Source organism: Rhinopithecus bieti, unplaced genomic scaffold, assembly GCF_001698545.2.
Source record: "Rhinopithecus bieti isolate Rb0 unplaced genomic scaffold, ASM169854v2 scaffold_11964, whole genome shotgun sequence".
Taxonomy (NCBI): domain Eukaryota; kingdom Metazoa; phylum Chordata; class Mammalia; order Primates; family Cercopithecidae; genus Rhinopithecus; species Rhinopithecus bieti.
This window is the reverse complement of record NW_016807677.1, coordinates 1,392,490-1,404,878: the sequence shown is the minus strand read 5'-3', so window position 1 is coordinate 1,404,878 and position 12,389 is coordinate 1,392,490. Positions and strand designations below refer to the sequence as shown.

General features: G+C 49.3%; 1 protein-coding gene across 1 annotated transcript in view; it reads right to left on the bottom strand.

Moving 5' to 3' along the window:
* DSCAML1 (DS cell adhesion molecule like 1) overlaps nucleotides 1–12,389 on the bottom strand; it is a 368,693-nt gene that overhangs the window by 34,482 nt on the left and 321,822 nt on the right. Inside the window, exons 15-18 of the mRNA XM_017883085.1 lie at nucleotides 11,048–11,215; nucleotides 9,300–9,370; nucleotides 4,339–4,579; nucleotides 792–938 (exon numbers count right to left, since the gene is read on the bottom strand). Coding sequence (XP_017738574.1) covers nucleotides 792–938; nucleotides 4,339–4,579; nucleotides 9,300–9,370; nucleotides 11,048–11,215 — 627 coding nt within the window. The remainder of the gene's footprint in view (nucleotides 1–791; nucleotides 939–4,338; nucleotides 4,580–9,299; nucleotides 9,371–11,047; nucleotides 11,216–12,389) is intronic.

Below are 12,389 nucleotides of genomic sequence, written 5' to 3'. Positions count from 1 at the left end.
GGATGCTATTCAAACCTGTTTGCACATTCCAGGGCGAGGAAGACATTCAGAAGTTTGGGCCATCTTACTGGTTTCTCTCCATTTGCCATTCCTACCCCCCAGCTCCACTGTGTGCACCTCTCTGCCCTTCTCTGGGTCCTGGGCAGCTTGTTTGCACAGAAAACACGCCTTGCTGCATGCTTGGCTCCAGCTGGGTTTGGCCAAGGGAGGCTCTCCCTGGGTTCTGGTAGCCCTGCTTCCTCCCTTTCCCCCTTGGCCTTAGGTGCTGACGGCTTCCTGCTGATGCTCACCCCAGGTGCCCACCTCCCTCCTCAGTCCCTTCATTAAACTCTTTGATCGCCCCATTTGAATGTACCGACTATTCCCCGCTGGTATCTGACTCACACAGCCATAAAGGCCTAATATCAACACGTGAAACTACAAAAGCTGATCTGCCCCTTTCATGCCCCCAATACTTCCCCAAACACACACTGTTGTCTGGGAGTACCTGGGCGTCTCCTTCCCACCCCGCACCAGAGATGCCACCCTGTGTACCACCACCCCCCTTGCCCCTGCCTCTGACCTCAGTTGAACACGGAGGTGTACAAGTGAATCCCGAGCCCCTTCCTCACTATCCCCTGGCCCCTATAGCCATTATCGTCCCCTTGTGGCCTCCCTGTGTGGAGAAGAGGGGGCTGCACTTCCCCTTGTCATGCCGTGGGAGGGTGCTTAGCTCTAACTACACCTGGGAGCAGACCCCACTGACCCTGTGCCTCTCCCCTGAGGCCCAGCCATCATCCCAGCAGACTCACCCCCATCCACGTAGAGGGACCAGAAGATGACCCGATAGCCTTTGAGGACACCATTGAGGGTGCTGCGCGGGGGCTCCGACCAGGAGATGACGGCCACGTCAGAAGTGATGGACAGGGCCCGGACGTTCTCAGGGGGCTGGCTGGGCACTGCAGGGGGTGGGGGGAGAACCAAGGGTCCAGTCAGTCGTAGGTGTGAGTGATAGTACAGCAATTATGTCCCAGGCTGGATTCCATGGTCCAACCAGAGGAGCATCCAGTTAGACAAGTGGAGGGACCTCCTGACTCGAGGGCCCTGAGAGTGAGAGTTGGGGCAGGGAGGCCAGGAAGTGAACCGAGTTTCCTTTCCTGGAGATTGGGGCAGACAGAAATCTTTACAGACTTGGTTCCTTGTTCTCCGGGTAGCACGTTCCTGGTTGTGGTTAAATCCTGGGGAAGAAGGTGATGAACTCTGGGCATGAGCCCCTAGGAATTCCCCAGCGGGCCACTACAGCCCAGGGAAATCCTGCTGTGATGAACGTGACAGACCTGGAAGGCCACCAAGCCAGCCCTGGAGGTGTCTGCAATGCATCATCTCATCTGATGGCTGCCCGCCCCTCTGTGTCATCTGACCAGGGGTCTGGGCCAAGGCCTGGTTCTAGGGGCTCCTGTGTCCTTGTTCCAAGCTGAAGGGAAGGCAAAGAAGGGAAAAGGACTTCAGCTAACCCTGGTGCAGGAGAGGAGCTTCCACCGGGACCTCGGGACCTCTGGGACCATTAAACCTTCGCTCATGCCCTTGTACTCGAACACACTAAAAGGCCTGGATGATGGGAAAACACTCTCTGAGACCAGCTTAGGTGTTTCTCCTGCCGGTCACGCTGTCCCTCTGAGAGCCACCTTTGAGTCTAAGCTGAGGCTCACCCTGGGGCGCTGTGCAGCCTGCCCCTCCTGAGACGACAGGCCTCTGAAACCCTATCCCCCGAGATCCACATCAGCTCGGGGGAACTCTGGTGGCACTTCCTGCTGGCATCCGAGGGCTAGGGACAAAGCGCAAGACAGAGTCTGCTTTGCTCCGAGTGGGAGAAAGGAGGCACAGACTGGCTGGAAGGTAATTAGATCCCATTGCCCCACAAGAGGCAACTCTAATTTTTATGAGCATTTAAATGATAATACATCATCCTAACGATCCTCTTTGAGAATGATTATTGTTTCATATTACTTAGGTGTAAAAATATAAGCACCATGTAATTAGGGACCCAGTGTAATAAACTAATACAGATCGTCCGTTCGAACAAAATGAAGGTAATATAATTATGGAAAAGACACTATTGCTAAAGCAGGGGCCCTTGACTACCCCAGGAGGAGTGCTAATATTGCCAGGAAACGATCAGGATCTGACAGGCTAACGAGGGCCTTAATTAAGTATGAAAAACTGCTGAGCAAATGCTGCTGGAAACTTTCTTCTCCCCTCTCCCCCTTTGTTTTGAAAATGACTCCATAGCCCATGCTGATCTCTCCCTGTTGGAAATTCCAGGGGCCTCCACGAGGCAAGGGAGGTGGTGTTTGGACAGAGGCCAGAGGTGGGCCTGGCGGTGCATGGGAGCTTAGCGTTAGGTGGGGCAGGCTGGCCCCGGCTTGGGACAGCTGTTCCCTGGACACACCTTCCTAAAGTCTCCTGCATCTGCCTCGCTTGTTCCTGCATCCAACCTTGCTCCCAAGCAAAAGGGAGGCACAAGGTGAAGCAGGAAGGGTATAGGATTCAGAGATTTTGATCCAGACTCTGTTATTTTCCAGATAGATGGTTCTGGATGAGTTAATCTCCTTGAGCCTTGGCCTGCCTGCACAGATAATGGTGCGACTCTTGGTGCTATGATTCCCAAAGGTGCTCCCTGGACAAGCAGCATTACCTGCGAACTTATTCGACATAATGCGTCCTTTTTTTCTTTCTTTTTTTTTTTTTTTTAAGAAATGGGGTCTTACTATATTACCCAGGCTGGACCCTCAGCTTAGAAATAAACATTCTTGGCCCCCACCTCAGACCTGTTGAAGCAGAAGGGCTGGGGAGTGGAGCCCAGCAACCTGCATTTCCCAGACCTCCAGGAGGTTCTGCTTTGTGCTCAGGGCTGAGAACCACGTCTTAGGCCACTGCTCAAATGAACACTCCTGGCACTAAGAGGAGACAAGTTGATCTTCCTCAACCCAGCCAGGCCCAAGGCCAGCATCTCAGGGTGGGAGGGATGGAGAGGGATAGCGAGGGCCATGGGCTGAGGGCTTGGTTGCGGTGCGGCTCTCCTCCCTCCCCCTGAACTTCTCTGCCATGTGCCTCTTTCCTTCTTTCAGTTCTCCCTTCTTCTCAGGTGCTCAGTGCTCTGGGGCTATTGAAGTCGGCCCCATCTGAAAGCCCAGCTTCTGCCCCAGAATCATGAAATGAGAATCTCTGGGGTTGAAGCCTGGCATCAGTACTTTGAAAGTTCCCCAGATAATGCCAACTGGTGGCCACGTTGGGAACCATTGGTACGAGCGTATCTACTCTCAGGTGTTTCTGACCTCATGTGTCCCCCATCCCCTGGGTGCTGCGTTTTCACAGAGGGCGAGGTAGCGAGAGGACATTGCTTCCTCTAAAGGAGTGACTCTCTAGTGGTGAAATGCTTGGTCTCCTGCTGGGAATGGGGAAGTGGCATTCTGCCCTCTGGACTATTGGTTTTGCTCTGTTGGGGCAGGGTGGGCAGGCTCTGACTCAGCGGGGCTTTAGTCTCAGACCCTAGTTTTGGGTTGGGGCATCAAGAAGGAAGACTGGAAGAATGTTCTGCTTCTTCTTTATTCTGCTCTTTAGGGGACAGAGGTCAGCCTGGCCCCTTCTCTGGGAGCATCAAGGGCCATGTCCTTTTTCTCAACCTGGTGCAGGCTCAGGTACCAGCTGGCATCTTCTCTGTGCTTGGAGAGTGGGCATGTTCCTGCTGCCTCCTAACCCTCTCCACCTGGAGAGACAGGGCCCTTTGATGTACTAATCAGAGTGTGGGGTTCTCTCCAGCCATCGAAGAATGAAGACTTAAAAAGCTGGGCTCTAAATCCTCTGCTGCATACACGTTAGGATTTCTTAACTCCTCAGCTTCATCTCGGGTAGATGGTGGACAGGTTCCAGGCTAGAACACAAAGGCAATTTGGCTCCTGCCCTTTTTCCAGGAAGTTGTAAAAGAGGAGAAATAGGACCCAGGTGTAGAGGGAAGAGAGAGGGGTTAGGGTGCCAGGAAGAAGGAGGCAGGCCGAGGGGAAGTGTGAATGGGGAGACAGGTGGACAGGCAAATTCTCAGACAGGCCAACAGGTCGACAGAGACCGAATGAGTAGAGCATCAGTCAAAAGGAAGGAGAGGCCCAATATGCTGAATGGGCCATGCATCCCTCAAGGAGCCAGTGGACAAGAGGAAATGGCTGGGATGCAGGGAGCCTGTGTGGAACACAGGACCAAGATGGCGCCCAGGGGCAAATGGAGGGACCCACAAGCCCTCTCTGGCAGCCCTGGCTCTGCCCATGGCGGGGATCTGTGCCCACTCCCCTCTGCTTGGGCCCTCACCGTCCTCCAGAGTGGTGGCATTGATCTCGCTGGATGAGGGCCCCGTGCCAGCCCGATTGAAGGCCTGGACCACCACCCCATACTGGGCAAACTTCTTGAGGTTGTCCAGGGTGTAGACCTCGCTGTCCCCCGTGGCCTTCATCTCCACGATGCTGTACTGCCCGTTGCTGCCGGGGCTATTCTCTCTGTAGCCGATCTGGTAGCCCCGGATGACACCGTTCTGCAGCTCCTTCTTGGGTGCCTGTGAGCATGGGAAAGGGGTGGGGACAAAGAAATGGGACACTCTAAGATGATGCTCTTAAAACCAAAGTCAGATCATGTCACTCCTCTGCCCCAGCCCTTCAAAGCTCCTGTCTCACTCAGAATGAAAGCCAAAGTTCTTACAATGGCTACACCACTCTGTGTGACCTGTGACCTCCCACTACCTCTCAGATCCCATCCTGTGCCCCTCGCTTCCTGCGCCCCAGCACTCTGGCCTCTTTGGCCACATCCCTATCTCAGGGGAAACACTCCTCCCCTCTGCCGCGTCCTTGCTGAAATGCCTCTTCTGAATGAGGCCTTCCTTAGCTCCTTATGTAAGACAGCTCCCTGCCTCTCTCTGGCACTCCTTATTTTTCTTCCTGGTTTATTTTCCTCCACAGCACATAGTATCATCTGACAGTCTATAAATTCCACTTATGCATTAGTGAAATTTGCCTGTCTGCCTGCATTAGAACGGAAGCACCGTGAGGACGAGGAGTGTTGCCTGCTTTGTTACTATTGCACTCTCTCTGTCTAGAATGGTGCCTAGCATACTATCGGCCCTCAGTACATATTGAACGAATGAACGAATGAATGAATGAATAGGAATATCATTTGGCATGAGTTCAGGGGCCTGGGGAAAATAGAACAGCAGACAAAAAGTAATCAGATGGAGACGGAGGTGAGCAATTAGTTTGAATAAAAAGAAAGAGTCCCAAGATACCACTTCACATCCATTAGGATGGCTCTTATAACAATAATGGAAAATAAGTGGTAGTGAGGGTGGAGAAAGGGGAACCCTGTACATTCCTGGTGGGAATGGAAAGAGGCGCAGCTACCATGGAAAAGAGTTTGGCAGTTCCTCAAAAAGTTAAACATAGAATTACCATACCACCCAGCAATTCCTTTCCTAGGGTTTATGCCCCAAATAATTGAAAACAGGGTTTCAGAGAGATACTTGTACACTCATGTTCAACGCAGCATTATTCAGAATAGCCAGAGGTGGAAGCAACCGAAGCGTTCACCAGGAGATGAGTGGAGACGTAGAATACGATATTGCAATACAATGGGGTAGTATGCAGCCATGAAAGGGAGAGAGCACTACTGTCTGTCACAACACGGATGAACCTGAAGACACTGCACTAAGAGAAATAGGCCAGACCCAAAAGGACAAAAACTACTGTCCGATTCCACTTAGGAGGTACTTCTGTCAAAATCAGAGAGAAGAAAATAGAGAGGCTGGGAGCAGTGGCTCATGCCTGTAATCCCAGCACTTTGGGAGGCTGAGGTGGGTGGATCAATTGAGGTCAGGAGTTGGAGACCAGCCTGGCCAACATGGTGAAACCCCATCTCTACTAAAAATACAATTAGCTGGGTTTGGTAGCACATACCTGTAGTTCCAGCTACTCAGGAGGCTGAGGCAGGAGAATCGCTTGAACCCGGGAGGCGGAGGTTGCCGTGAGCCAAGATCGACAGAGCGAGACTCTGTCTCAACAAAAGGGGGGTGGAATAGAGCTTTCATGGGGAGCTCATGTTTCATGGGTACAGAATTTCAGTTTGAGAGGATGAAAAAGTTCTGGAAGTGCTAGTGGTGATGGTTGTATAACACTGTGAACGTGCACTGAACTGCACACTTAAACCTGGTTCAAATGATAAATTTTAAGTTATATGTATTTCATTAAAACTAAAGAAGAAAAGATCCCTGACTTTCACCTAGGCGCAGCCCCTCTGGGAACGCTAAGACTGCATTGCCCCAGACACCACGGTCAGGGACTGGGGAATGGTGAAGGCTGAGGCCCGAATGAACCCTGGATGGAGGCACAGAGATGGCAAGGACTTGGAGGTTAGAAGGGGGCTGGTGGGAATGAAGACTGAGCCCAGTCAGCCAGGAGAATGGAGAAACTCCACTGGCAGCAGTCTGGGGCTGGAAAACACCCTCACCTCAGGCTCGAACCCTGATACACACCCAACCAGGTGCGTGCGCACACACGCACACCTCAATATATCCATTCACACCCAGAACCAGGAACACGTATCCAGACCCATCAAAGCAAACATCTTAATCTACACCCCCACTCCCGACCAGATACATTTAGATCCACGAATAGAAATCGGCTCCTTTAATGACCGGGCCTGCCCATCTATAAATTGAGACAGAACACCCACCCCAAGTGCATTTAAAAACAGCTTGAATCAGGGTTTTAAAGACAATGAAGGTAATTTAAAAGCCCACCTTTTATTGTACTAAAAAATAGTGAGATCAAAAACAATTAAGTTAGTAAAACAGCCCTACTGTTTTTTTTTCTAGTCAATGAATGTTTTGAATGAACTGCATTTTAAAGCTCACTGTTAACTCAATAAAATGAAGCTTTAAATTTAACATAATTGTTTTGAACGCACTAAATAGGTGTGTGTCTGTGTGTGTGTGTTTAATTGACTTGATTCTTTGTTGCTGCTTCAATGTTTCTGCACTTGGACAGTCCTGCTTGCTGGTCTGCAAGTGGACACATTTTTACATTTCTTGTATCTACACATGTATGTCTATGCACACACACACACACACACACACACAGACATCCTTTATAGATATAAATGTATCTTCAAGAGCCTGAGACCTTCCTCTTCAGGTCGACACCCATTCTCACATTTCATGTAGGTATATCTATACTGACACACATTGAACATCATTATACTATGCCACAGATTGCCTACATGCCCAGAGCTATGTATACCATGATATATACCTGCATACGTGGCCACATCAACATATACTGACAGGCCTCAGACAGGCATACAGGCGCACCCCAATCCATCCATCCAGATAGATTCATATATTTATACAAATCTTCACAGATCCTTCCTTCCCTCCTTCCTCTCTCTTTTTTTCCCTCCTTCTCCATCTCTCTTTCTCTGTCCCCTGCCTCTCCAAACAGCCACAGTCAGGATTTAAATCAATCTTAACAATATTTCTCTGACGCATTAAGAAATCAATAGGGCTGATTGCAAATTTATGTCATAAAGCAGGGGCGATCCATCTCGTGGAAAGGGCCTTAAAATGAAGTGACTTATCTTCAAGTGAATCTTTATTTTTCATTAATCTGTTTCTCAATGTTAAAAAAAAAATCCCCTGAGAAGTCAGTCCAAAATTTATTGACCATCTGGTTCATTCTGAAGTTCTAACTTTCTAATCAATTTTATTTTTCATTATGAGACTTTGGAGAAATAAATCTGATTCTAAATTTTTATCGACCTGTGGGTCAGAGCTTTGTAGCCCAACGTTTCAGTATTTTACATATTTATTCATCCCTGCCCCCACCTCCTGGCTGCCTTGGAGTATTTCTAGGATACAGGTCCATAGCCAGGACACAGCCAAGAGTTTGGGATTGGATGCCGGGCCTCACCCCAATTTCTGAGGAGAGCCCTGGAACCCAGATCTGAATCTGGAGAGGAACCCTGGCTCCAGGTATCCACTAGGTGGGCTGCCTCCAGGAAGGACCAACCGCCCAGCCCTACCTCGCTTTCCTCTTGGTCATGCCTCTGGGAGGGAAGGAACCAGGCTGCTGCTATGTGTGTGAGTGTGAGTGTGTGTGCATATGGTCTTAGGAAAAATATCACCAGGTCCTTCTGAATCCCTCTCATTCTCAAGTCTACCTTTCTAAAGAGCCCAGAAGAAGGACTCAAGCACCTGGGCTTTTCCTATAAGGAGAAGAGTCAGAAAGTCACCATGGATAACTGGTCCCTGATGAAGACAGGCAGCCCCCAAGCCCCACTGTTAAGATGGGAAAGCTCCAGGAAGAACACAGACAGCCCTGAGAATGCTCTCTGATCCAGAGCCCTGTGCAGTGGCTGTGGAGGGAAGGCTGACTGGGGCTGCAGACACTGTGCTGCAGTCCGAGCTCTGTCTCTGCTAGGCAGACCATCTCACCTCTTGTCTCCATGGCCTCCTCTGGTGGAAGGGGATAAAAGTGCCTTCTCTCGCTGCTCCCCAGGAATGAGGAGAGGGTCAGATAAGTTGGTAAAGAGAAAGCACTTGGAGACTGGAGGATGCAGTGAGACAGGAAGTCCCTGGATTGCCAGGCCTTCTGTGCCCCTGGAGGGGTTTGGTGGTAGGGCCAGAAGCTGCTCAGGGAAGCATTTCTGAGTCCTGCTCAAGGTCATTCTGTTCTGTTTCCCTGCCCAGCTGTGGAATCTCCCCTAAGATTTTCTTTAAGTGACAGATGCTTCAGTCACCCCCTGTATATTTTACAGGTCTTTGCCCTTAGAAATGGCTGTAGCACATACTGGTTTCTTTTCTCCACAGTTCCTCCACCCTCAGAGGTAGGGAGGGCAGTTACTTTCATCCTGATGTTAGAGAGGAGGAACTTGGCATACAATCAAATCTACTTCCAACCTTATTACAACATGTGGGCTTTGGAGGATGGGCCAGCACGGCTGAGGAACCATCTTCCCTCCTTGGCACTGCAAGTTTTTCATTCCACCCCAGGCAGAGACTCCCATCAGAGAACCAGGGAGGAGAGGGAAGTGGGGGTTATTGGGCTGGGGGGACCTGCCCCTTGCCTCCCTCTCCTTCCACCCCTCAAATCTCACTAGGTTTAGTGACGAAACAGGCATGAGCATCATATAAGACTAGAGACTAGCAAGCCTGCTGGGAGCTTCCGTCCTGGATTGAGGCGAGAGGAGGCAAGGAGGCATTCCAGGGGAGATACCTTAGACACACTTACCTTCCAGGTCACCTGGATGCTCTGTGAAGTCACTGGCTGCAAGGTAACATCCATGGGGGGCCCATCAGGAGCTGAGCAGGGTAGGGGGGAGGAGAAACATTACAAGTCAAGACCTGGAAGAGGAAGGGGTTTTATGTTCCCACTCCCATTCTCCTGAGCAGGAGGGCTCCTGGGGAGAAGACTAAGCACAGATGCAGATAGCAGAGAACTTTTGTTTGAGTTCCCCTGAAAGTATCTAGGGTTTTAATTTCCTCTTCATTCTCCCTAATTTGCTGAAAATATATCAAACAACGATAATAAGATACTACTGTACATGTAGTAGGATGGCAAAAGTTTTTAAAAGTTGAAGAGTATGAAGTGTCTACTTCATACAAGAATGTCCAGTGGCAGGAACTCTTATCCTCTGATCATGGAGAGAAAATTGGTACAACACTTTAGAAAACATTCTAACATTTTTTGTTAAGGGTAGAAGTATTTCCCTGTTTGATGACTCTGTAATTCTACAACTGTTTATATCCCCTAGAGAAACTCATGAACCGGTATACTAGCATACAAGAATGCTTATAGCAGCATTTTTGTAATAGCTCCAAGCTACAAACAACTTAAATGTCCATCTACAGTAGAATGGACAAACCCACTGTGGTATAGTCATATAATGGAATACTATACAGCACTGAAAAAGCATAGCTATGCTAATGATATGAATGAAGCTTGCAAAAGTAATATTGATCAAAACAAGCAAGATACAGAAGAATATATGAAGTATGATGTCATGAATACATTCTACTGGAAAATAGGGAAAACTAAATTATACATTTTATTGCATATACACTGTGGTGACAGTACAAAAAAGAAAAGCATGAAAATTAGTATCATGAAAGTCAGGATACTGATTACTTCAAGGGGAGGGGTGGTGTTATGACCAGAAAGGGGTACATGGGGACTTCCGGCATGCTGGCTAATTGATAATGAGTGTTGGTTATACTAATTACTCATTGTTTACCTTATGCTTGTTTATAAAACTGCACATATATGTTATGTGTATTTTTCTGCATTTTGTTTTTTGAGATGGAGTCTTGCTCTGTTGCCCAGGCTGGAGTGTAGTAGTGTGATCGTGGCTCACTGCACCTCTGCTTCCCAGGTTCAAGCGAGTCTCCTGCCTCAGCCTCCTGAGTAGCTGGAACTACAGGCATGTGCCACCACGCCTGGCTAATTTTTGTATTTTTAGTAGAGACAGGGTTTTGCCAAGTTGGCCAGGCTGGTCTCATATTCCTGACCTCAGGTGATCCAACCACCTTGGCCTCCCAAAGTGGTGGAATTACAGGCATAAGCCACAGTTCCCCGGCCTTCTCTGCATTATTTTGTATTATATGATAACAAAAGAAAACATAGCAAGAGAAATCTTGTTTAAACTTTCACGAAGACTCTATGATGAGGGTCATAGAAAATGATCCAGGCCCTAGTACCCCATCTTTTGCAGATAGATCCTTCCAGATGCTGGGGCCAGGGGAGTGGGGCAGAACCACAGATAACTCCCCCAAACCCAGCATTTAGAACCTAGCCTGGAAAAGGGTCAAACAGAAGAGCCTCCAATGATCCAGAGGTGGACACAAACATCTGTTAGGATGCTTTTCCTCACCCCATCCCTTCTAACTGCAAACTCATTGCCAATGAACAGGATCACTGTAGGCCCCTGGTGTCCCTGATCCCTGAGGCCATGGGCAGGGCAGGCTGGGCGAGGTGCTCACCGGCCTCCTCGGTGCTGATGGTGAGTTCCTTGCTCGGTTCACTGCGGCCAATCTTGTTGAAGGAGTACATGCGGATGCTGTACACGGATGCTGGGTGCAAGTCCACGATGTTGGCCTGGTTGATGGTGGGGGAGATGTTGCGTGTGGACTGCTTGAAGTCCCAGGAATCTGGAGAGAAGGCACCTATGTCAAAGCACAGCCAGGCAAACTCCAGGACCCATTCCCAGCCTGAAGTTCCAGCACAGCCCAGTCTTAAGTTGGATGCCCCGAGGGGTCCAGCTCACACAGGCTGCAGAGAGGGCAAAGGCCTGAACAACTTCACAGATGGTGCAAGGGGTCTGTCCCATGCAGCTCCGGCTTGGGAGTAGCCTGACTCTCCTCTGCCACTGGCCACCCTGTAAGCTCAAACTTCAGGCAGAGATCAGACGAGACGTTCCCCAAGGTCCCTGCCAAGATCACCATCTGCTTGCTATCCCTGAGGGTCTGACTGACCAGTGCCCTTCTTCCTGGGTCTCTCCTCACATCGGTGACCTGGTCTAATGGTGACACCCCCATTTACCCAGTGGCCGCCATGTGAAGCAGGAGGCTAAGTCTCCTCTCCCTTTCTCCTCCTTTTGTATGTGTTTCTGTATTTCTTTTCCTTGTGCACTTGTGAGGTGATGAACTTGAGTGTTATACATCGGGGTGGAGGGGGACAGGCCAAGTACCAGAGTCCCCAGCCCAAACCCTACCCTCTTTCCTTCATCGACAGGGGGATGGTTTCTGAGTCATTAGGGTTAGAGGCCACCAAAGAGATTAACGTTCACGATTTATCCAGGGAGACTGGTAGTCTGTCTCAGGGCTGATGTTTAGCAAAATTGTAGGGGGTAGAAAATACCAGATAAATGCCATTCAGGCGTGACTAAACAGTGCCTAGACCGATCTGTGGCGATGAACACCCTGCATCTCCAGAGGAATCCAGTCATTTGTTCAATATATGTTTGCTGCGCACCTATTGGGGTCTCCAGAGGAAATGGAAGGGGTTGCAATTAAAAATGCCTCAGCTAGGACCTTCCACACCCGGGATTCTTAACCAAATACCTGTTTTTGCACCTTACTTTGAAAAGAGAAAAAGGCAAAGCACAAGGAAACAAGCTGATAGCAGGGCTAAAAAATGTTTCCAGGGCAAGTCCAGATGTCACTATCCCGTCTAATTTTCTACGCCTTTAAATCCACAGTAGAGTATCATGAAAAATTCTCCATAGAAAAGATTAAGTTGTATTCACCACAGTTTAAATTCTAAATCAGGAAAGGAGGCTAGCACATTCTAGAAAGACTAAAAAAAGTTTTTGGTTAAAACTAA